The sequence below is a fragment of the Oryx dammah genome, unplaced genomic scaffold, assembly GCF_014754425.2.
Source record: "Oryx dammah isolate SB20612 unplaced genomic scaffold, SCBI_Odam_1.1 HiC_scaffold_26, whole genome shotgun sequence".
Taxonomy (NCBI): domain Eukaryota; kingdom Metazoa; phylum Chordata; class Mammalia; order Artiodactyla; family Bovidae; genus Oryx; species Oryx dammah.
Genome location: NW_024070210.1, coordinates 50997618 through 51022136, shown reverse-complemented (window position 1 = coordinate 51022136; position 24519 = coordinate 50997618). Strand labels below are relative to the sequence as shown.

General features: G+C 35.9%; 1 protein-coding gene across 1 annotated transcript in view; it reads left to right on the top strand.

Moving 5' to 3' along the window:
* ADAM10 (ADAM metallopeptidase domain 10) overlaps nt 1-23674 on the top strand; it is a 137289-nt gene extending 113615 nt beyond the window's left edge. The window contains exons 11-16 of the mRNA XM_040226620.1: nt 4903-5053; nt 7053-7236; nt 7934-8042; nt 8513-8733; nt 18800-18926; nt 20745-23674. Coding sequence (XP_040082554.1) covers nt 4903-5053; nt 7053-7236; nt 7934-8042; nt 8513-8733; nt 18800-18926; nt 20745-20839 — 887 coding nt within the window. The 3' untranslated portion in view covers nt 20840-23674. The remainder of the gene's footprint in view (nt 1-4902; nt 5054-7052; nt 7237-7933; nt 8043-8512; nt 8734-18799; nt 18927-20744) is intronic.
* The last annotated feature ends 845 nt before the right edge of the window (nt 23675-24519 follow it).

Sequence of the window (24519 nt, the reverse complement as noted above, 5' to 3'; positions counted from 1 at the left end):
GTAACTTTTGGGGATTTTTCACTTGATGTGATTGCTTGGAAATCAATCCAAATTTTTACCTGTGTCATTAGTTCATTCCTTTTTATTGCAGGCAGTATGTGTGTACCTCAGTTCATTCAACCGTTTTTCTGTTAAAGAATATTTGGGTTAACTTTAGTTTTGGGCTGTTCTGAATAAAGCAGCTATAAACAGGCTTTTCATGTGAATATAGGTTTCAGATGTCTCCAAATTGAACTGATGGATCAATATAGCAGCTGTTTGTTTTTATTTATGTTTTTATGTTTTGGGAGAAACTGCCAAACTGTTCAGAAGGCTGTACTATTTTACATTCCCACCAGCAGCATATGAGTCGTCTAATTTCTCTCTATCCTTGTCAGCTTTTGGCATTTTTTATTTTATCCCCTGTGACATGTGTATAGTGTTAATTCATTATGGCTTTACTTTATATTTTTATGATGACTAATGATGTTGAGTATCATGTGGTTTTTTGCCATCTGTATATCTTCTTTGGTCACATGTCTGTGTTTCTTGGCCACTGAGGGTTTTTTTTTTGTTTGTTTGTTTTTTTTCTGTTGAGTTTTGAGGGTTCTTTAGTAGTTCAGCTGCTAGTGACTTGTCGCATATCGGTCTGCATGTATTTTCTTCCTTTCTTTAGCTTGTCTTTTCATCCTCTTCACAGTCTTTCCCAGAGCAAAACTTAAATTTTAAGAAGATTCAAAGTCAATTTTTACTTTTATTGATTGACTTTTTCTTATAAAAACTTCATTTTCTTTTGAAAGGACAGATTAAAATTACATTGATATTATCATTTTTGTTATTATTATTCTCAGTGGTAGAAGTGACATCTAGATTTTTCATTTGTAAACTGGAGTTTTGCAGTAAGCTTTTTGATTGAAAATGACTTTAAAAATTATGAACATATTTGTCTTTCTCTGTCTTTCATTTAATAAATATGATGATCTCTAGGTCTATCCATGTTGCTACGAATGGCATTATTTCATTCTTTTTTTTTTTATGTCAGTAATATTCCTGTGTCTGTGTGTTTGTGTGTACACCACATCTTCTTTATCCATTCATCTATTCATGAACATTTAAGTTGCTTCTATATCTTGGCTATTGTAAATAGTGCTTCTTTGGACATTGGGGTGCCTGTATTGTTTCAAATGAGAGTTTTCTCCAGATATATGCCCAGCAGTGGGATCGCAAGATTATGTGGTTTTAGTTTTTTAAGGAAACTACATACTGTTCTCCAGAGTGGCTGCACCAGTCTACATTTACGTCAACAGTGTAGTAAGTTTCTTTTTTCTCCACATCTTCTCCAGCATTTATTATTTGTAGACTTTTAAATAATGACCATTCTGACTGGTGTGAGGTGATACCTCATTGTAGTTTTGATTTGCATTTCTCTAATAATTAGAAATGTGTGTGCATGCTCAGTTACTTTAATCATGTCTGACTCTCTGTGACCTTAAGAAATGTAAGCCACCAGGCTCCTCTGTCCATGGGATTCTCCAGGCAAGAATACTGGAGTGGGTTACCATGCTTCTTCCAGGGGATCTTCCCCACTCAGGGATCGAACACAAAGTCTCCTGCATTTCCTGAATTGAAGGTGGATTCTTTACCCACTGAGCCACCTGGGAAGCCCAGTAATTAGCAGTATTGAGCATCTTTTCATGTACCTGTTGGCCATCCGTATGTCTTTGCTGGAGAAATGTCTATTTAGGTCTTCTGCTTAGTTTTTGATTTGGTTGGTTAGTTGGTTGATACTGAGCTGCATGACCTGTTTGTATATTTTAGAAATTAAACCCTTGTTGGTACCATCGTTTGCAAATATTTTCTCCCAGTCTGCAGGTTGTCTTTTCATTTTGTTTATGGTTCCCTTTGCTATGCAAAAGATTGTAAAGTTTAATTAGGTCCATTTGTTTTTTTTTTTTTTGCATTGCTCCAGGAGATGGATCCAAGAAAAAAAAATGCTGCTTCAATTTATGTCAAAGAGTGTTCTGCCAATGTTTTCCTTTAAGAGTTTTATAGTATCTGGTCTTATATTTAGATCTTTAATAAATTTTATTTTTGTATATGTGTTAGAGAATGTTCCAATTTCTTTCTTTTACATGTAGATATCTAGTTTTCCCAGCACCACTTACTGAAGACACCATCTTTTCTCCATTGTATATTCTTGCCTCCTTTGTCATAGATTAATTGACCATAAGTGCATAGGTTTATTTTGGGGCTTTCTATACTGTTCCATTGATCTGTATGTCTGTTTTTGTGCCAGCACCCTACTATTTTGATTACTGTACCTTCCTAGTATAGACAAATGTCAGAGAAAGACCAATATCATATGATATTACTTGTATGTGGAATCTAAAAAAAGAATACGAATGAACTTATTTATAAGGTTGAGATAGACTTTTAGACATAGAAAACAAACTTAGAGTTACCAAAAGGGACAGCAAGGACAAAGGGGTGAGGGGGAGAGACAAATTAGAGGCTTGAGAGTAACATATGTGTGTACTATATAAAATAGGTAAACAACAAGGATCTACTGTATAGCACAGGAAGCTATACTTAATATCTTGTATTAACATACAATGGAAAAGATTCTGAAAAATATAGACACACACATATGACCTTCCTTGGTGACTCAGTTGGTAAAGAATCTGCCTGCAATGCAGGAGACTCCAGTATTCTGGCCTGGAGAATTCCATGGACAGAGGAGCCTGGCAGGCTACAGTCTATGGTGTTAAAAAGAGTCCAGCATGACGAGCAACTAACACTGTCACTTTTACACCTGTATGTATTACTGAATCATTTTGTTGTATACTCGAAACTAACACAATATTGTAAAATAACTACTTCAATTTAAAAAAAACCTAAATAAATAATATTTACCATAAGATAGAAAAAACGAGCACATTGCTTTTTAGTATTATGGGAAAGAAATTTGTTTCTTAAATTACAATGAAATACGTACCTGTTACAATTTTTGCATTTTAAGCAACATCTTTTCCTGTTTTAAGCCGTAAGCAAAGAGCTGATTTGAAGTATTGTTTCTGTATGAGACACAAACGAATGTGTAATGAATATTACATGTGTGGTTTTCTGACTTTTTCAATTTTTCCTTTTCTCCTAAATTACATGTCACATGAATTGTAAGATGATTATTGCTGAACTTTAGAAAAATCATTATTATTTACTTAATATATATGCACATGTGCATGATTCTAGTTTTAGAGAAGAAAAGAGATGGTATAAAGTGAAGGAAAGGAGAAATTCCTTGGCATCCAATGGTTAAGACTCAGCGCTTTCACTGCTGTGGCCCAGGTTTGGTCCCTGGTTGGGGAGCTAAGATCCCCATGTGGCCAAAAAAAAAAGAGAGAGAGAGGGATGGAGCTTCAGTTCACCCTAAAATTTCCTTTAATGTTTGATGTGGCCAAGGATAAGAATGAAATTTCTGAATATAAAGCTAAGATCTCTATAGAGTATTTTTGATTCAGATGTACCTTGTTTTGGGTTCCTGTGCTTGAGGTATGTTCCCTTGCACTTACTCAGCTTTCGGTTTGAAGTCTGTGCTACAACTGTTTCCCACACTGATTTGGTGCAGCAGAAAGAACACCAGACTTTAGACCTAGGAGACCCTGATTTAGTCTTGTGTTTTGCCCATACTGGGGCATATGGTTTCCAGCAAGTCCCAAGCTCTCTAAAAGTTAGTTTTCTTTTCTCTAAAATGAAGACATTTGATTCTTTTCATTTCTCTGCAGATGCTGAAGTTCTGTGATTTTTATGTTCTTATTAAGAGTAGCATTCTTGTTCCAATTTTAAACTTCACTAACAAAATCAAAGAACTTTAAAAAAAGACCCTGAAAGTCTTTCTGAAATTACTCACTATGCTTAGAGCAGACAGTCTAACCTTAATGAACCAAGATTTGACCCACTAATGTTAGACTCTGTGGAAATACAAAAGATATAAATAATACATGGTTCTTCCCTTAAGGAGTTTGGTCTAGCTGACAGTCAAAACTAATGTACATTAAAAAAATTACTAGTTGACTAGGATACAGTCAGCCAAATAGAATGTGGGAAATTCCATAGGACACAATGACCCAATTTCTTTAACAACTAATAGTGTAAAAACAAGAGAGGAGGGAATCTGCTATCTATTAAAAGAACTTAAGATGCATTTAAAGCAACTATGGGGAGAGGGGTTGGGGAAAGCCTGTGTGATACTTGGTTCAAATAAACTGATATAAAGAGGTAGTTGAAGCAAATTAAACATAGATTGGCTATTAGATGCTATTAAGCATACTGTTAGTTTTCTTTAGAAGTGACAATGGTATTATGGTTAGATTTAAAAAAGAAAAAACTCTTTATCTGTTAGATTCATCCTGGTAGATGAATTTGTAAGAGCAGATGAATAGGTTAGATGCAGTTGTTTACAGCATATCGTTGATAGTTGTTAAAGCTAAGTGATTGGTTCACAGGAGTTCATTGTACTTACTTTTTTACTACTTCTCTGTATGTTTGAAATTTTCTAACAGAAAAGGTTTGATTTTATTCTGGTTGATGAAGCACTGACTTACTTTGTAGTTATGTACTATAAATAGTACAGTCATTGGTCAATAAAGCTCAGTGTGGCATGGCCTAAATAGAGTACTGTCACTTCTAGAAGGGATTTTAGAAGGGAGCATCAGGTCAAATTCCCTCACTGCACATTGCTAGTTAGTGACTGAGCCCTTGTTACAATTAGATCTCTTAATTTCCGGATTCTTAGTTTGTTCTACTTTTCTTAATCTTCAAAGTTTTCCTTTCTCCTTTTTAAAATGATGCTTTAAAGAGTTTGTGAATTTGAAATAAAATAAGTGTTGCATACAGTGCTTACTTTGTCTTATTCATTTTCTTCAGAATCTGGCCAACCTATTTGTGGAAATGGGATGGTAGAGCAAGGTGAAGAATGTGATTGTGGTTATAGTGACCAGTGTAAAGACGAGTGCTGCTACGATGCCAATCAGCCAGAGGGAAAAAAATGCAAGCTGAAACCTGGGAAGCAGTGCAGGTACCTTGTTAACTCCAGTAATGTTAATGTTCCTATGAAGCCACCTGAGTGTAGTTCGTGAAAGTTTCTCAGACATGTCTGATTCTTTGCAACCCCACGGACTATTCAGTCCATTCTCCAGGCTGGAATACTGGAGTGGGTGGCTGTTCCCATTCGCCAGTGGATCTCCCAACCCAGGGATTGAACCCTGGTCTCCCATATTACAGGCGGATTCTTCATCAGTTGAGCCACCAGGGAAACCCAAGAATACTGGAGTGGGTAGCCTATCCCTTCTCCAGGGAATCTTCCTGACCCAGGAATTGAAATGGGGTTGCCTGCATTGCAGGCTGATTTTTTACCAGCTGAGCTACCAGGGAGGCCTGAAGGTAGTTATGTCATATTTAAAACCAGATTAAAAAAGAAGAAACTCGATTAAGAGATGTATGTGGTTTTGGAACTTTGTTATTTATTTTTTTGGAGTAGGATTATTTAGTGCACCTTTGCTGGCAGATTGAGCTACTTATAATTACAGTTTGTGTGGTGGGTGTTAAAGACATGCAAAGGATGCCCAGTTCAGTTCAATCTCTTAGTCATGCCTGCCTCTTTGCGACCCTGTGAACTGCAGCACGCCAGGCCTCCCTGTCCATCACCAACTCCTGGAGCCAACCCAAACCCATGTCCATTGAGTCGATGATGCCATCCAACCATCTCACCCTCAGTCATCCCCTTCTCCTCCTACCCTCAATCTTTGCCAGCATCAGGGTCTTTTCAAATGAGTCAGCTCTTTGCATCAGGTGGCCAAAGTATTGAAGTTTCAACTTCAACATCAGTTGAATGATGTTTCATTTCCTTCCAATGAAAACCCAGGACTGATCTCCTTTAGGATGGACTGGTTGGATCTCCTTGCAGTCCAAGGGACTCTCAAGAGTCTTCTCTAACACCACAGTTGAAAAGCATCAATTCTTCAGCACTCAGCTTTTCTTATAGTCCAACTCTAGCATCCATACATGATCACTGGAAAAACCATAGCCTTGACGAGATGGACCTTTGTTGACAAGTAATGTCTCTGCTTTTTAATATGCTGTTTAGGTTGGTTGTAACTTTCCTTCCAAGGAGTAAGCGTCTTTTAATTTTGTGGCTGCAGTCACCATCTGCAGTGATTTTGGAGCCCCCCAAAATAAAGTCAGCCACTGTTTCCACTGTTTCCCCATCTATTTGCCATGAAGTGATGGGACTGGATGCCATGATCTTAGTTTTCTGAATGTTGAGCTTTAAGCCAACTTTTTCACTTTCCCCTTTCACTTTCATCAAGCGGCTCTTTAGTTCTTCACTTTCTGCCATAGGGTGGTGTCATCTGCATATCTGAGGTTATTGATATTTCTCCCGGTAATTTTGATTCCAGCTTGTGCTTCCTCCACCCCAGCATTTCTCATGATGTACTCTGCATATAAGTTAAATAAGCAGCACAATAAAATAGATATTATTTAGTTCATAACGTTAAAAATGTGACTTTCATCAGTATTTTTAGAATTTTAGCTTTAAATATTTAGGTAATATGGATTCCACACATTCTTGTAACTTAGTGTCATACAGTTTATTTCACTTCTCAAATGATTCTGGTAATGATAAATATAAGCAATAGAATATTGTTTGTGCAGTACTTTTAAAATGGATGTTCTGTGTATCCTAATTTGTTTTTAATGTGTAAATGTGAGAAAAAATGATAAATTGACTAATGTGTGATTTATCTATGAAAAACTGATGACTTACCTAGTATTTAACCCATTTTCCATTGTAACCCTTTACTAAAGGCAGATAGAATAAGAATGCTGAATATAGTATGCCTTCATTATAAAAACAAGATTCTTCATTTTTCTGTAATTATTAGAATGTTAAAATTTAGTAACCTCTTGTTCCAGTAAGAGTTATATAACAGTAACATACTTAACATTTAAAAAATAATATTTATGATTTAAAAATTAAGACTGATTTGCTTTACTCAACTCAGTACTTCTTTTAGTCCAAGTCAAGGTCCCTGCTGTACAGCACAGTGTGCATTCAAGTCAAAAACTGAAAAGTGTCGGGATGATTCAGACTGTGCAAAAGAAGGAATATGTAATGGCATCACAGCTCTCTGCCCAGCCTCTGATCCTAAACCAAACTTTACAGACTGTAATAGGCATACACAAGTGTGCATTAATGGGGTAAGCATTTGATTTGTTTTTCGTTTAATTTTATGAAACCTTTTTCAGAATTATTGTTTCTTGACACTTGAAGCCTCACAGTTAAAGTAATTCATCTCAGTCCCAGTTTCAGCATCCGTATCTATTTCCCCACAAAGCTGTGACTGCGTTATGTGGCATAAGTGCCTGGTGGCATTTGATTTGTTATTGACTTGTCTTTCAACTTCCTACTGCGTGTGTTTGATACTCTAGAGAAAAATAGTTATGTAACTAGGCATGTAGCTTTGTACTGCTTTTAAGTTTTATAAATTAATATTTTAGTACCCTAAATAAAAGGACTCTTGATTATTTCCTCTGCCTTTGAAGCCTTTAAAGCTTTCTTGGCTAAACAATCACTTTCCTCTACATGAGGAGCTTTTCATTTTCCCCTTCTTATAAAGGAACCATAATAACCAACATAAAGTTGATGTTCATCTAGTCACCTCTGTTTCTGTTTTGTCTAGATCTTTGTTACCATTTTTTTAAGATTTACTATCTTATTTGCACTTGCTCTTTTTAAGATGTGTTTATATGGTCCATTTCTGATTCTAATCTGTGCTCCCACCACCTCTTGTATTTTTACTTAATTATTTTAGCATTGGAGGCATCTGTCTGTTACTGGGAACAAGAGGTTTGACTGTATAGGGATTAAATAATCGGTCTTTTATTTTTCTTTCAGCAATGTGCAGGTTCTATCTGTGAGAAACATGGCTTGGAGGAGTGTACCTGTGCCAGTTCTGATGGCAAAGATGATAAGGAATTATGCCATGTCTGCTGTATGAAGAAGAGTAAGGCTTTGAAAATGCACCAGTATAAAATCTGTTTGAAAAACCTTATTTTCTCCTAAATGTTAAGTGTTAAACTTTGGTATACAGTTGGGACAGATACTTTCCAGCTGAACTGATTCTCTTGAGAAATATTTAAATGTGGCATAGCATTGTGTTTCCACTTTTGTGATCCCTACAGTGTTTTTAACATGATGAAGTAGACGAAACCTGCCAATGTTTTTGCAATAATTAATGTATACACTGTTAGAAGGATTTTAAGCCATTGTAGGCACTAAATCAAAAGAGTTGCTGGTTGTTTGTGTTGTGATATTTAAGGTGAATTAGTAAGGGTATTATCCAGTCTAACTAATGAAAGCCTATGTAACATGTCACAGTGATGATTTTAGGCAGTTTCTTCCTTTCCTCCCTTTCTCCCAGCTAACCCAATAGAGAATCTGATCTTCAGCTTATATTTGGCACTTCTTTTACAGTGGAGCCATCAACTTGTGCCAGTACAGGGTCTGTGCAGTGGAACAAGTACTTCCTTGGTCGAACTATCACCCTGCAACCTGGATCCCCATGCAACGATTTTAGAGGCTACTGTGATGTTTTCATGCGGTGCAGATTAGTAGATGCTGATGGTCCTCTAGCGAGGCTTAAAAAAGCAATTTTCAGTCCAGAGCTCTATGAAAACATAGCTGAATGGATTGTGGTAAGTATAGTTTTTATTTCTAAAGAAACCTTATCTTAAAATGATTTGATCATAATTTTACTTGGTTAGAGGTCACCAATGTTATTAGAAAATCACTTCTTTCCTGTGTATACTGAAATTATAGTTGACCCTTGAACAACATGGGTTTGAACTGCATGGGTCCACTGACAAGTGATTATTTTTGTAGTAAATACTATACTAGTACACAATCTGAAGCTGGTTAAATCTGCAGATATGGAGGAACCATGGATATAAAGGAACTATGGATGTGGTGGGCCAACTATGATTAACCTGTCTCCTTCAAGGGTCAGCTGTACTTTATCTGAAGAATGAATTTTAAAGTTCAAATAGCCCTGAGCTTTATTTTCTTCTAAAGCAGTCAGATACACACTTCACATGTGTATCATTCATAGATTTGGTTGGTAGGTGATGGGAGTCATTCTGTTTTACTTTGTTCCCTGGTTCATGTCTTGGATGTGTTACCTCATAGGATTAGAGTATTGTCGTAGAATTTCTTCAAGTTGATTTTGGAAAGCCCTGCTTGCTTTTTATACTTCTCCCTTGTCTCAGTATGACAGATAGCCAGCTCTGGGTTCTACCTTGCTGAACAGGAGAGATGAAAAATTTTCTGAAGATTTTTTTCTGATGTTTCAGTATAATTTCTGGATCTTCGTCTTGTCCATAATAGGAAATGTTGAACAGGGCAAGATCAGATACAGAGCCTTTTGTAGATTTATTAATGACTGTGGATGTTCATTCAGCTTAAATCTAGTGAACTATATTATTTTTAAGCCACATTTTCCCCAATTGTATAAATGTTGAATTACCTGAAATTTTTGAAAAAGGTCACTGAGAATGACTATCTTAAGTCGTTTAAGTATTTCTAAGTGTTTACATTTAGGTAACAGTAGGTAATTTGCAAGTGATGTATTTGAGAGTGTGCTGTGCCCGAACTGAATAAGTCTGCTTTGGAAATTGACTCCTCCCCCTTCCCAAATTATTTTTTACATTTTAAAAAATGAGGATGGCTTAAAAGCACACACAACAATAGCCCTCTGTCTGGGTTGTCAGTCCTTTTGGGTACTATTGTAGTAAACCTCTACAATAAGACTTTTGGAATTATCTCTAGGATTATTATATATAGGAAGTGTTTATTATATATAGGAAGAATAATACTTTGCATATTAGAATATGCGATTTTTAGATGTGTAGTGACTGAATAGTGGGAGGACTGTTGAAGTTGGATTTAGGAGACCTAGGTTTTAATCCAGATAATTGGGTCTCCACATTGTATGTGACTCATTTTTGTACCCCTGTGTTGAATGTATAGTGTATTCAGAAAGTATCTGTTAAACTAAAGATGCCTTCTGGCTCTGTGCTAAAGTGAACCGAGTATAGGCTTGGAATTACACAGGGATTGAGGTCACCAATCTCACATTTGACAATTCTGTGATTTCAAGTAACTTATATTTCTTGGCCCCCTTACTTATTTCCCTGTTTTCAAATCAAATCCAGTTCCTATTTTCTTTTTTTCTGATTATCTCTAATAAGAAAAAGTTGAGATCTGGTATACTTGTCTACAATGGGAAACAGTATGTTCAAAGGGAAAAAAATCTGATAATTGGAATCTCAGGGTTATGTTCTGCTGAGTTTATGTTGTGCCATAAACTCAGGCATATTTTAGGTTTTCTAGATCGTAAATCATATCACCTAGAAATATTTTTTTTCATTTTTCTCCATTGTATCTAATTTTGACTCACTCAGAATTTAAAAAACTCATTTATTCCTATTTTAAAATGTTTACTAGAAATGATCTTTTTAGTTAAAGTGTTTTGAAGACCTTTTTTTCATATTTTAGTTCTGAGGATTTTGTGAAATGCTTCTTGCAATGGATTTTAGCAATGTGAAGTCTTTTCTTATGCTGTGGAACTGATTAATTAGGCACTTTTAGGTTTATGCAAGTTTGCCTTAAGTAAGTATAGAATAGCAATGTTGATATCCACATGCCACCCTTTTGAAGAGCATGGTCCATAATACTTGATTACCATTAGGCTGTTGGTGCATTTGTGGCCATTAATCATATCAAACAGTAAGATAAACAACAGCCAGTTTCTTGTGAGTTATTTGTCATATTTGTGTTATTTGTAGAGTTCAGTTGCATGGCAGAGTTTGTTTTGTTATATTAATAGCTGTGCTTAGGTCTTTCATCATGTGTAAGGTATGTCCATCTAGTTAGTAATGTAGGTTATTAGTTCACTCTGGTATAAGAAGCAATGATAGGAATGATGAGTTAGTTTCACTGACTTTTCCTTTCCACTGATAACTGGTGGCTTTTTTGTCTCCTTTCCATGGTATCCTGTGGTGGTGTTTTCCCTCTTGAAGGTAGAGTGGGAAGAACCTTAGCAGTTTAATAGTTCAGGGTATGAATTACTGCCTGCTATGGAGAAGACTCTTGAGAGTCCCTTGGACTGCAAGGAGATCCAACCAGTCCATTCTGAAGGAGATCAGCCCTGGGATTTCTTTGGAGGGAATGATGCTGAAGCTGAAACTCCAGTACTTTGGCCACCTCATGCGAAGAGTTGACTCATTGGAAAAGACTCTGATGCTGGGAGGGATTGAGGGCAGTAGAAGAAGGGGACGACCGAGGATGGGATGGCTGGATGGCATCACAGACTCAATGGACATGAGTCTGAGTGAACTCCGGGAGTTGGTGATGGACAGGGAGGCCTGGCGTGCTGCGATTCATGGGGTCGCAAAAAGTCGGACACGACTGAGCGACTGAACTGAACTGAACTGACACCAAAGAAATTATGTTGAAAAGACTTTTTCTTTTCTGGGGAAAAGTTGTTTTTGACAGTAACATTTGAATAAAGTAAGCTGAGTGCCTGCGGTGTGTCTGGCCAGGAGATGATGATAAACATCCTTCAGATTTATCAGAGAGTTTACCTAGTTCCTGAAAAGTTGGAGAAAAGTCACCAGGAAATCTGTTAAGATCCTGTATCACTGTCACTTTTTCTTTAAATAGGTGCGTTGGTAATTCTTTTTTGTTTTCTTCCATAATTCACATTTTCTGCACCTTTTGTGTTAGATCTGACGTAGAAAACCATCTTTAACCTTGATTTTTTTAGTTTTATTGGTGCGTTTCCCCCACACTTTAAGATAATTGCCTGTTGGTGGCTTTTTTCTTTTAATTTGTTCAGATTTATCAGAAGTTTATCTTTTCATTATTATTTTTGACAAACATCAAATGTGTTTCTCATTTTTGAATTAGTTTCTTCTTATTTTTCTGTAATTTTATGAACCTAAGTATTAAGTGTATGGTACTCTTTATGAAAGATTTAGAGCAGTGTTTCCATGTGTTTCACAAAACATTATGCGCTTGGTTGTCAAATGAATCAGGAAAATATTGCATATTATGGTTCCCATCTTGGAGATTTGTGATAATATTGTGAGACATCCTGCAATAAGAAATCTTTTAAACTTCCATTTTCCACACTTACCTGACTTTTATTCATGTTGTACATGAGAATCATCTAACAACGTAGACCAGTTAAATCAGAATCTCTTGGAACAGAGCCTAAGTGTTCGGGTCATTTCAAAGCTCCCAGCACTCAATTTTGATGAGTAGCTGGAATTGAGAACCAATCATTCATGTAGAGCAAGGGTTGGCAAACTATGGCTCATGAACCAAATTCAGCCCACTGCCTATTTTTATATGGCTCACAAGGTAAGAATGGTTTCACATTTTTAAGTAGTTGAAAAAAATGAGAAGAATATTCTTTTGAAAATTACATGAAATTCATATTTCAGTGTCCATAAATAATGATTTATCAGAACATGGCCACACTGATTCAGTTACATATTGCTTATGGCAGCTTTTGTTTGTACTTAGAGACTGCATGGCCTCACAAAGTCTAAAATATTTGTCTGGGCTTGATAGGAAATGTTTGCTAAGCCTAATCTAGACTAATGGATGTCAAAGTATAGTCCCCTGACCAGCAGCATCAGCATCACCTGGGAACTGGATAAAAAGGCAAATATGATCAGGTCCCACCTGGACCCACTGAGTCAGTAGATGATGATGCATGCTAAAGTTTGGGAACCATTTTTACAGTCTCTGCAATACAATGTCTTCTTTTAAAGAGACTTGTACCAGAAATTTTCTACTTTGTCATCCTGCTGTGTTGAAAGTGGAAGGTGGTTGTGGACCTTTAGAGTCCTTCATTGCCTGATAGAATAGGCCTCATGGACATCACTATTGAAACCTTAACAACAAAGATGCATTGTTGTCACAGGGCTTATTTAGCATATGATGAGGAGTCAGTATCCATTTGCTTGATGAATGAATGTCATGATTTATATGGAACAGAAAAATTGTACATATTATTGTAATTTTAAGTTATATTTTCGAGTTTCACTCAGTGGTATTTTAACTGCTTGCCCAGGCTGAGTTTAAAGTAACAGGAAGATCAATAGCCAGTTGCCTTCCGCTTGGCAGATTTTGTGTGAGGAGTGGTGCATGGGGTTGAAGGATAAAAGAACATTTAGTCAGAGGCTGGACAATGGCATCTTCTGAAGGATAGAAGGGAAGCTTTCTGCCCCTGCAGGATGGCATAATCAGTATCATGACAAGGAACTGTGGGCCCCACATGGTCTTGTGACCCACAGGAAGTCTCAAGTGAGTTTGCTGTGAGTGATCATTGTTAACACTGGAAATTCACTGAGAGGATTCTGTGATTGGCTTTTTCTAGAGATCTGAGAAATCAGTTCAGATTATCTTGTGTCTGAAGATGCTTAGTTGTTTGTCTTGCTCTTTTCCCCTCACAGTTTTTTGGATGAAGCCTGTTTTTTTATTATTATCCTAGAGGTCCTTTTTGTTTATTTAGATTATTAAATAAAAAATTATCCTAATTGGAATATAATAAATTAGACTGGTAAATTTTGACCTTTCATTTTGTCATTTTGATTCCATTTTTCTGCTTTGTTTTCTTTTGGCCATATAAGTGGATGTGTTGAACATCATCTGTCTGTTTCTTTTGTAGGATTATTTTCTCAGACTTGATTGAGTACTTTGTTAGCTTCTAAGCTTTTTTTTTTTTTTTTTTAACTTTTGGATGTCTTCTCTTTGTCTCTTTTAAGTTTCACTTAACACCCTTGTATCTATGAAAGACAAGAGCTTGGCTCATAATTTACGCTCATTGAATACTTATTGAATGAGTGACAGTTCTCTTTTATTTTAAACTCCTAACAAGTGGACAAATCTTGATTCCTTTTTTGAGATGAAACACGTATTTTGCATTTATTAGCCTCGTTGGTATTCTTTTCCCAGATTTTATAGTACATATAAAATAGAAAACATGTAATTTAACATTTACTGCTTTCTGATAATTCTGTTTTAAAGGAAGCATTTAAAAAATTCCCTTTACCAGAGGTGGCTGTATTTATTAACATTCTCAAATGCACTATTGCTTTGTTTTTTTCTTGGCTATCTTCTATCCATTGCGATATTCATTTTCTGAAAAGCTACTGTTATTTTCATGAAAACATCTCAAGCCTTGGGCTTTTGAAATATGTAGTTACCTGGAAGATTTTAGAGGAAGACCAGGAACAATGCTAGAAGGGACTGCAAATACTCAGAGACCTAGGTGCCATATTTTCACAAATGTCTTTAATCTCAGCTGGGACTTGGTCCTTTTGACCTTTTTTTCTGCAAAGTTATAACCAGTATTAAATTCAAGCTTCCTCTTTCTAGTCTGCTTTTCTTATTGCCATACCACTTGGATTTCTATGTAAGACTGTGTAGGTACTGAAAAACTGGTATCAGAAGAGGATTGAACCATAACTTTTTTGTTCTGTGTTGTAAGAGCCTTTTACATTATTTGTATATGTGGGAAATACAATAAATGAGCTGGTAGAAGTGTTCTGAAAAGTCAGTATTTGGAGTAATGATTCACGTGTTAATAACTAGTCCAGTGGATACTTTTTGGTAGAGTAGGTACTGAGTTTATAGAATATAAATTCAAAAAGCTCTCAGTCCAGTTTGGGATGGAGAAGGTAAGCACATAGAAACATATTTTCAGTTCTGCATCATTTTCATAAGAAATATGAGAACCTATTTGGGGAAGCCAAAGCTAAGTTCTAAAGGGCTAATAGAAGTAGAGGGACAGGTAAATGTTTTATGAAGAGGGAGCATCTGAAATAGTAACCAGAGTATGAACTATTTTAAATAATTTTTTTCACTTTTTTCCTTTTGAAAGTGTGATTATCCTTTTTTTTAATTGATAGAGTAATACATTGAAGAGCAAGCCTTCTTTTTACCCTTGTGCCCAGTTTTCTCAAGATGAGTTTCTAATATATTTTTCAGAAGCTGTATTTTTACAGAAAAATATAGTTTTAAAAAACAAGCAGAATTATATGTATGTTGGGCCGCAGTTCATTGTATGCACAGGTTTTGTTTTTTTCTGTCTCCCACTTATTTATCTTGGAGATCTTTGGTGGGAAGCTTTTGAAGAAAAGTTTTACATAGAGGAGTGATGTAATTCCAAGTAACTGTAACACTGGTGACCATGTGGAATGGTTTTCAGCAGTGAAGACTAGAAGGAAGGAAGTGTGTTAGAGAATATAATGAATACCAGGAATGGAAGTTGTGTCTCCTGAAACAGACCTAGCTCACCAGCCTGAAAATAGTAGGAAGATCCTTGCCTCTTTGGGCTTTGGATTGGATCACATTTAGAAGTGATACTGCCTTTCCAGAGGATATTTGGAAATATACAGTAGTTGTCAGAGCAGCTGAGGGGCTCTGATGAGAGCCATGTATGCTAGACTCCCTGCATTGCTCAAAACGGTCCTTCCCACAGTGCCTGCATATCTACACTAAGAAGCACTCATCTGCATGCTGGTCACGGGCATGTTCATTTAAAATGCAGTTGCCTGGGCCCTATACCAGCACATTGAATTGTAAGTAATGTTTTCCTGGAACACAACCACACTCACCTGTTTGTTTCTTATCTATGATTGATTTTGTACTACAGTGGCAGATATGAATAGTTTTGACCAAATCATATGGCCCACAAAGCCTAAGTATTTATTGTTTGGCCCTTTATAGAAAAAGTTTGCTGACCCTTGGTAGAGACAGGTAGTTCCCAGTCTTGGCTACATAATGGAATCATGTGGGCAGCTTTAACAAAATTGCTGATGTCAGGATCTACCCCCACCCTATCAGAATCTGAGATTTAGTCTGGGTAACTGAGTTTTAAAAGCTTTCCAGGTAATTGTCATGGGTAGCCAAGGTTGCGGATCTCTGTTAGAGAGCAGGAAGAGTGCTTATAGCAGTACAAGCTGGTGATTTTGGTTCCTAATGTTTTTTACTAGGTCAGCGTGCCAGAGTTGCAAACAGGAAAGGTTGAAGAATGTCTTACTGCATTAAATGCCACATTTCAAAAGCCTCTGGATGCTTGGAATAGGACAAAAGCTATGTGTATAGTTCTGCATGTGACAGTAGGCAGAAATGAAAAGAGGAATGAGCCTGCACTCGAGTTGAAAGACTAACAACAGGACTTAAACCCTGCCTTCTGATAAATAGCAGGTCCGTTACTTGAGGATGAATAAAACAGGAAGAACAACTGGATCCAATGGGAGATTTATTTAACAAGGGAAAGGGTATATTATCCTAAAGACTCAGAGGGAGGAGCAGTCCTCTGAAAATTATTTTCTATAGAAACCAAAAGAAAAATTTAGGAAACTATGTGGCACTCTCAGGAGGATATAAAAAATGGCTTCTGAAAAGTAGATTATAAACTCTGGTTCCCAAGCCACATTCGACCCAGCACATGTGTCTTGTATGGTCTACCTGTTGTTTTTAGAAATTTTGAGTGAGTTGTCAGCATTTAAAAACAGAGTTCATATAAAAATTCAGATTTGTAGCATCTCTTGAAAGATCAAATCTCTCAGCAGCAAGGCTGAATCGCATCACCCCTTACTCTCTCCTTTTTTGAACACTTCATTCCTAAAGGCAATTAGGTGACATCAAGCAGGCAAGGCATACCTGCCTGGCAAGGGGAGCTCTCCTGGCATAGGGCAGGGTGCCCTGTGTGCCCTGTGGAGAGGTGACTGGCTTGGAATGTCAGAGTATCAGTATTGAGAGGAAATTGTCTGCTTATGAAGGGCAGTTCTAAGAGAAACTGGGGCTCCTTGGAGAAATGGCTGATTCCAGGGCTGGGGCAGGGAAAGAACAAGATGGATCTGGAACTCCTCCTGCCAGCTTCAGTGCTCAGAAAACGGTGAGGACAGGCCCAAAAGATATAATAATGATAGTAATGGATTATAACCCATTCAGGAAAGTAGGAAACCGAGAGGGAATGAACAAATGAATAAACTGTAAGTTTTATAAGGAATAGAATATTTACATAGTTCTAAATTATGTCTGTATGAAATACGCGTTGATGCAAAAGAGAAGAGTATCTTTTTGGTAAAGGTTGGCAGTTTACACCTTGATGAAGTGGTCAAGTAAACCGTCTTCAGTAATGAGATCAAAGTCGTGTGTCACATGATCAGATGCAATGAGAATAAAGCATCATTTCTGAGATACTCTAACTAAAGATGAATCTAATAATGGAGAAACATCTGAGAAACCCAAATTGAGGGACATTCCAATGCAAAATAACTGATCTGTAATCCTCAAAAGTGTCCAAGTTATATAAATAAGCTGGAAAGACTGTGGATTATTTCCAGATTGCAGGAGACTAAAGAAACACAACTGCTAAAGGCAACATGGGTCTGAATTGGATGGTATTGGGACAGATGGCAAAACTTGAATGAGTCAGTCTGAGGATTTAATGGTACTAATGTAACAATACCAGTTTCCTGATTTTGATGATTATATTGTGATTATCTAGGAAAAACACCCATAGATTGTAGGAACTATATGTCGAATTGTTCAAGTGTAATAGGACATCATGGAAGCAGCTTACTCTTAGATGGTTCTAGAATTTTAAAAACTTCTTTGTATTGTCCTTGGAACTTTTCTGTAAGTTTGGGGTGTCTTTCGAAATTAAACAAATTTATATGTATGTATAAATTTATACACATGGCTTTACACACATGGGGAAAGTGGGTGGCTTGGGGTGTTTTGCCACAGCATTCATTTTTCTTTTAGCTTTTATTTCTAGAAGTAGTAGCCTGTTTGTTGTAAGGCCCTAGATCATAGAAACTCTTCTTAAATGTGAGTTTTATTGGCAAAATTAGCAATAACTAGGTATGCGTTTTAATAATATAAGGTTCATAGTTTTCTAATTGTTACTATTTTGTATGGTGTTTATTATATGCTATCTTAAGACAAAACTTCAATATTTTGAATTGCAAAATAGATTTAGGATTTATTAAGAATGGCAGCATAATTTTTCTATAAATTATGCCAGTAATTTTTGAAGTTTTTTTGTTTGGCTTATTGATCTAATATGATTTAAGTTGGAAGTGAAATTTTAGTACCTTCTCAGAGATAAACTTTGCCTGATTCTGGCATGTGTATATCCTTCCACTTTTCATGTTAAAGAGGCAGTTAACCTTTAAATAAATGAATATATTTGTAATAGATATATATATAATGAAAACTAAGATTGTATAAAAATAATTTAATAATGGTAGTCTGAGACTAGAATTCCTAATGAAATAGAGAAACAGGAAAGAGGAGCCTCAAAAAAGGTAGAATTTCAGTCTTAGCTTTGATGATTAGAAAAATTTATAGGTTAAAGAATATTTTTAAAATCTAGTAGAATTTAAAGCAAGCTATATATCTTCTAAGTCACTGGAGAGTAACTGAAATGAAAATAAGATTGAGTGGTTTCCTCTAGGAAGTGAAATTATAGGTGATTTTTCTTTCCTCCTTTGTGCTTTTTTATATTTAAAGAAATTTATATATATGTGCTTTTATGTGATAGCTATCAACTCCCAATGAACAAATGTTGTTTAAAAATTAAAATGTAATATATCCTATTATATATTTTATATAGTACAAAATATTCTAAAATATTTTATAGTTTTTTCATTGGAAAAATCTTTTTATTTCTAGGCTTATTGGTGGGCAGTATTACTTATGGGAATTGCCCTGATCATGTTAATGGCTGGTTTTATTAAGATATGCAGTGTACACACTCCAAGTAGTAATCCAAAGTTGCCTCCTCCTAAACCTCTTCCAGGTAAGACAATTTGAGCAAGGTATATATTTTTATTACTCAGAACCATTCAGCAAGTAGGACTGAATTTTAAAGGAGTCTTTAGTAGTTGATTTATAGTACTTTCTCCTTGAGAATGGGATTACTAGGTGGATTATTTAGTTGATTTTTAAGTGTTCCCCCCCCTCCCCAAACAACGCAGTCTAGCTTATGGCTGCCGATTTAATGGTAATATATCCTTTTTTTAAAAAAAAAAAATAGTAAAATCTTCCCTTTTTGGTTTTATTATGATAGACCACTTTTAAAGGATTGGTCTTTCTAATAGCTATGCTTCACTTATGGGTTTTGTGTTCATGCTCCTGAAATATATTCTGTCACATAAACTTATTTTCTCTAGGGAAAAATGCAGATTTCTCTTGTGGGGGCATACAGATTCCAGTCTGCGGGAGAGTCTTAGGGTAGAGGCTTCAGTTACCAAACAACTGTAGTTATTCTCCATCTCTGGAAACAACTCCTAAGGTTTTGTCTCCATCCTTTAGCTCTCAGGGAGCCAAGGCTGGGAGGAGATGAGAGATGGGAAAGACCTTTATATGAGAGACCCTGGAGAAGGGAAAGGCTACCCACTCCAGTATTCTGGCCTGGAGAATTCCATGGACTGTATAGTCCATGGGGTCGCAAAGAGTTGAACATGACTGAGTGACTTTTCATTTCATGGATTTGGAGAAGGATAAGAAATCCACTTACCAGATTATTTAGGCCCTGCCCATTTCTCCCTCCTCCTCCCCAGGCTGGGTGTCCCTTCCACCCTTTCTTCAGGACCCTTGGACTCTGTTCTCGCATGTTCAAGGGCGGGCACCATCCCAGGATTCCTTCACCTGCCTCCCACTCACCTCTTGAAGCCTCTTGCCTCAGGCCAAATCACTGCCCTACATAAAATTGTTTAAAACTAGGGCTTTCTTATAATTTTCCCTCCGTTCTCCTGTATTTCCTTATCTAGCCATTCTTGGACAGTATCTTGGAGGGAAGCAGAGGAAATTTGATTTCGATGTCATTGCTTTTCAAATTACTGCCTTAGCAGTCAGGAATTTTTGTCAATTTTTTAGGGATTTCCAAGGGCCACATGAAACTTTTTAACTACACTACCAGTTCATTTTATTGAATGAGACTACATTATTCTCATTCAATGAAAATTCTTTTACTTAATTTCATTTTAAGAAAATGCCAGCCCTTAACTGCTATTTATTGAACCCTCACAAAAGATGTTGAGCACTTTTACATGAATTATCATATAATCCTCACAACAGACTATATGAGTTAGTTAATTGTCTCTGTTTTACAGACTAATCATCTGAGCTTCAGAGAGGTTAAGTCATTTGCTCAAAGATACCCAGCAGTTTCTTCCTCTTGGAGTCTGTCCTCAGAATCCATATTAATCTGATAGTTGTAGCTTTTTAGCAGTTGTACTGTGGCTAGTCTTAGTTGAGATGTATTGTAGATATAAAATGCCTACCAAACTCTGGCTTCCCTGGTGGCTCAGACGGTTAAGTGTCAAACTCTGAAGAATTAGTATTTTTAAGATGAAATATTTTATTAATAATTATAAATACTTTGGCTATATTTGGTTAATGAAATAAAAATATTATTGAAATTATTTTACCTGTCTCTGTTTTATTTTTTACATTATGGCTACCAGAAAATAGAAAATTATGTATGCGGCTCATACTGTATTTGTTTTGGACAGAGCTGGTCTAGAACCTCTTTTTTTTATTGAAACGGCAACTTTGTCTTTAAGAGATTGAAAAGCTCATGATAAACCTCTTTTGCTTTGTTTGTGACCCACAGGCACTTTAAAGAGGAGAAGACCTCCCCAGCCCATTCAACAGCCCCAGCGTCAGAGGCCCCGGGAGAGTTATCAGATGGGACACATGAGACGTTAACTCAGCTTTTGCCTTGGTTCTTCCTAGTGCCTACAATGGGAAAACTTCACTCCAAAGAGAAACCTATTAAATCATCATCCCCAAATGAAACCCTCACAAATAACAGTAGAAGAAAAAAAATGGCAAGAGATCATGTCCTCAGATCAGGTGGAATTACTTAAATTTTAAAGCCTGAAAATTCCAATTTGGGGGTGGGATGTGAAAAAAAAAAAGGAACCCCATTTTCTTATAGACAGATATTTTTAACCTAATGGCACAAAGTCTTAGAATATTATTATGTGCCCCGTGTTCCCTGTTCTTCGTTGCTGCATTTTCTTCACTTGCAGGCAAACTTGGCTCTCGATAAACTTTTATCACAAATTTAAATATATATATATTTTTTTCAACTGCCAATCAAGGCTAGGAGGCTCGACCACCTCAACATTGGAGACATCACTTGCCAATGTACATACCTTGTTATATGCAGACATGTTATTTCTTACGTACACTGTACTTCTGTGTGCAATTGTAAACAGAAATTGCAATATGGATGTTTCTTTGTATTATAAAATTTTTTCCGCTCTTAATGAAAAATTACTGTTAATTGACATACTCAGGATAACAGAGAATGGTGGTATTCAGTGGTCCAGGATTCTGTCATGCTTTACATGGGCAGTTATGAGAAGAGAATCAGTTTACCTTTTCCTCATGATGGAGTTGGTTCTGATATTCATTTTGTTTTATCAAATGGCTGCTAAAAGCACAGGATTGACGACACTGAAGAACACAGTTAAGTGTTGTGAAAACTGGACATATGCAGCATACTACTACTTCAGACTTAGTTCTTTATGTAAATGTCTGATTTCTGCTTACTTATTTTAAACTTTCTAATTCAATTCCATTTTTGAATTGATAGGTGAAATTTTTATTCATGTTGGTAGCAGTTAGGTCAATGAAATGATTCTTTTTATTTGCAGCCTCTTATTTGTATGTTAATTATGTTTTGGGTTTTGTCTGATATGGAAAAGAAAAGCTGTGTGTCTTATCAAGATATTTGAACAGAGTTTTCAGCATATCATCATGATCATTGGTAACCACTAAAGGGGAGTGATTTGCTCAACTAATAGTTAAAATTGTAGATAGGCCTTCCGACACTTTTTTTCCCTAAGATATTTTATCAGCAATGAAGGTGAAACAGCACAATGTCCCATTCCAAATTTATTTTTTAAACAGGTGTAAATAATTGGCTTTTTAAAGAAAGAAGTCAAAAGCATTTAATGTATTAACAGGCTTATTGCTATGCAGGAATGGAAGGGGGCATTACAAAAAAAAAACCTTTAAGCTTGTGACATATTTATTGCTTCTGTTTTCCAACTACATCATGTTAAATTAAAAGTAAACAGCTATGATTTTCCTAGCTTCATATAGGAGGCAAATTTAGGCAAAGTTGAAATGATTTGTGTTTGGCTTTTTTTTTTTTCCTTTTTTTCTTAAGAGTATAAGGTTTACACAATCATTCTCATAATGTGACGCAAGCCAGCAAGGCCAAAAATGCTAGAGAAAATAATGGGATCTCTTCCTTGTAAACTTGTACAGTATGTGGTGACTTTTTTCAAAATACAGCTTTTTGTACATGATTTAGAGACAAATTTTGTACATGAAACCCCAGATAGACTATAAATAATTCTAAACAAACAAGTAGGTAGATATGTATGTAATTGCTTTTAAATCATTTAAATGCCTTTGTTTTTGGACTGTGCAAAGGTTGGAAGTGGGTTTGCATTTCTAAAATGGTGACTTTTACTCCGCCAGAGTTCTTAGTAACTTCTTGAGTGTGCTAGACTTTAAACATGTACATTTTTTGCTTGAAATGTTATCCTGTGGTAGGGTTTTGGCAGGTATACAACTGCCCTATTTTATTTTGAGTCTAAGTTAAATGTTTTCTGAAAAGAGATACGTGCACTGAACTCTTTCCACTCCAAATCAAGATGTGGTAAAACAAAAGGATCGAGACAAGTGAGATCTAATACTACTGTCAGTTTAATGTCCACTGTGTTTTATACAGTATCTTTTTGTTCACTTTGGAAATTTTTACTAAAAATTGCAAAAAATAAAGTATTGTGCAAAGATGTAAGGTTTTTTGAAACTTGAAATGCATTAATAAATAGACTTGATGAAACAACTTGAAGGTTTCATACTCTTTGAACTTTGAGAACTATCAAAAGAAGCGTCCCGCAAGGCAGCCTTTCCTTACTAAATGAAAGCGATGGTTAAGCAGAAAGGGAATTGCCTCTTCCCACACAAGTATAGATATCTTTATTCTTAGTTAGGACTTCATGTAAAAATTTTTGTGATTAGATCTCTCTCTTTCTATACACAGTGAACATTTGAAAAACATTTAACTAATCTCAACTGCTTTGCATTATTTCTAATCAGTATTCGGAGTGCTTAAACATGTCTTAGTGGAAGAGCTGAGTCATTTTGGAAACTGTGGTCTTATATATTTTTTCCAAAGTTTTGAATGCTAAGTACTTCATTTATTTTAAATGTTGAGTTTGATGTTAAGTGTATTTTAAAAATTTGAGCCATGTTTTCCTGCTTTGTCAAATTCATAGCACGTAAGAAGACTTGACATTTCAGCCTTACCTAGAAAAAGAATTGTAAGCCCAGAATAGTGCCCTGCACAGAATAATATACCCCAAACCCAAGTTATTTTTTTAATATATTGAGGTCAGTTTAAATAAGTAGTATTTGTTAAGTGAGTAAAAACATGCAATACTTTTTACTTTAATTCAGAAACCTCAAAATATGTATTATGTTTAATTATGTTTATTAAACTATCAATATTAACTTGGATGATTACAAGTTTACTGTTTTTACTTACAACTGCATATTTAAATTTTGTTTAGATTAAATCAGCAATAGAATAAATTATTACACTTTCTGGACTGGTGCCCTTTATAGTGTCAGAAAATATACAGTTTGGAAAAGGCCTTCTTTATGGGAATGGCAGCATTATCTGATCAGTCTTGTTTTCTGAGGTATTTTCAGCAGTTTGTGCTTTGGGTACTTTGTTTTTGTTATATTCACAGACTAGTGAAAACTGAAGATTTCTCCAAACTGAGCAAACCACTCTCAAGTTCTTATATCTGTCCCTGTGGTCTATACATTTTAAGACCTAAGGATTATTATTTCTCCAAAGATGGGATTAGTGTCCATGGCAGCTGTGCAATTATGGGTTCTTGTTCTTAGGAATGGTTTTAATTTCCTAAGTATTTCTAATCAAAAGTATAAGAGGGTCAATTTAGTAAGTCCATTATAAAACTGGACAGCCCGTCTTCAGGGGTTTAGGAAATGATGTTCCTTATCCAAATTTAGAGTCAAGGTCTCCCAAAACTAGAGGGCAAGTTGGATTTAGTTTTAAAGCAGCTGCCAAGGGACAGTTATTCCTCAGAGAAGTCACTAAAGTTGCAAGAAACTGTAGTTTCCTGAAAAGCACTTTTGACTTCTAAGTAGCAAAAAGGGTAATGAGTTTGCCTCACAGAACTCAGCTTCAATTTAAGCATTTCTGGTTTTATGTTCTCATTTAAAAACAACTTCCATTCAAATCTTTTTCTGTTTATTACCAATTTAGTTTTTCCACTCTCATTTCTGTATACAAACGGATACAAGTGAACCCTTGTATTCTGCACTACTGTATT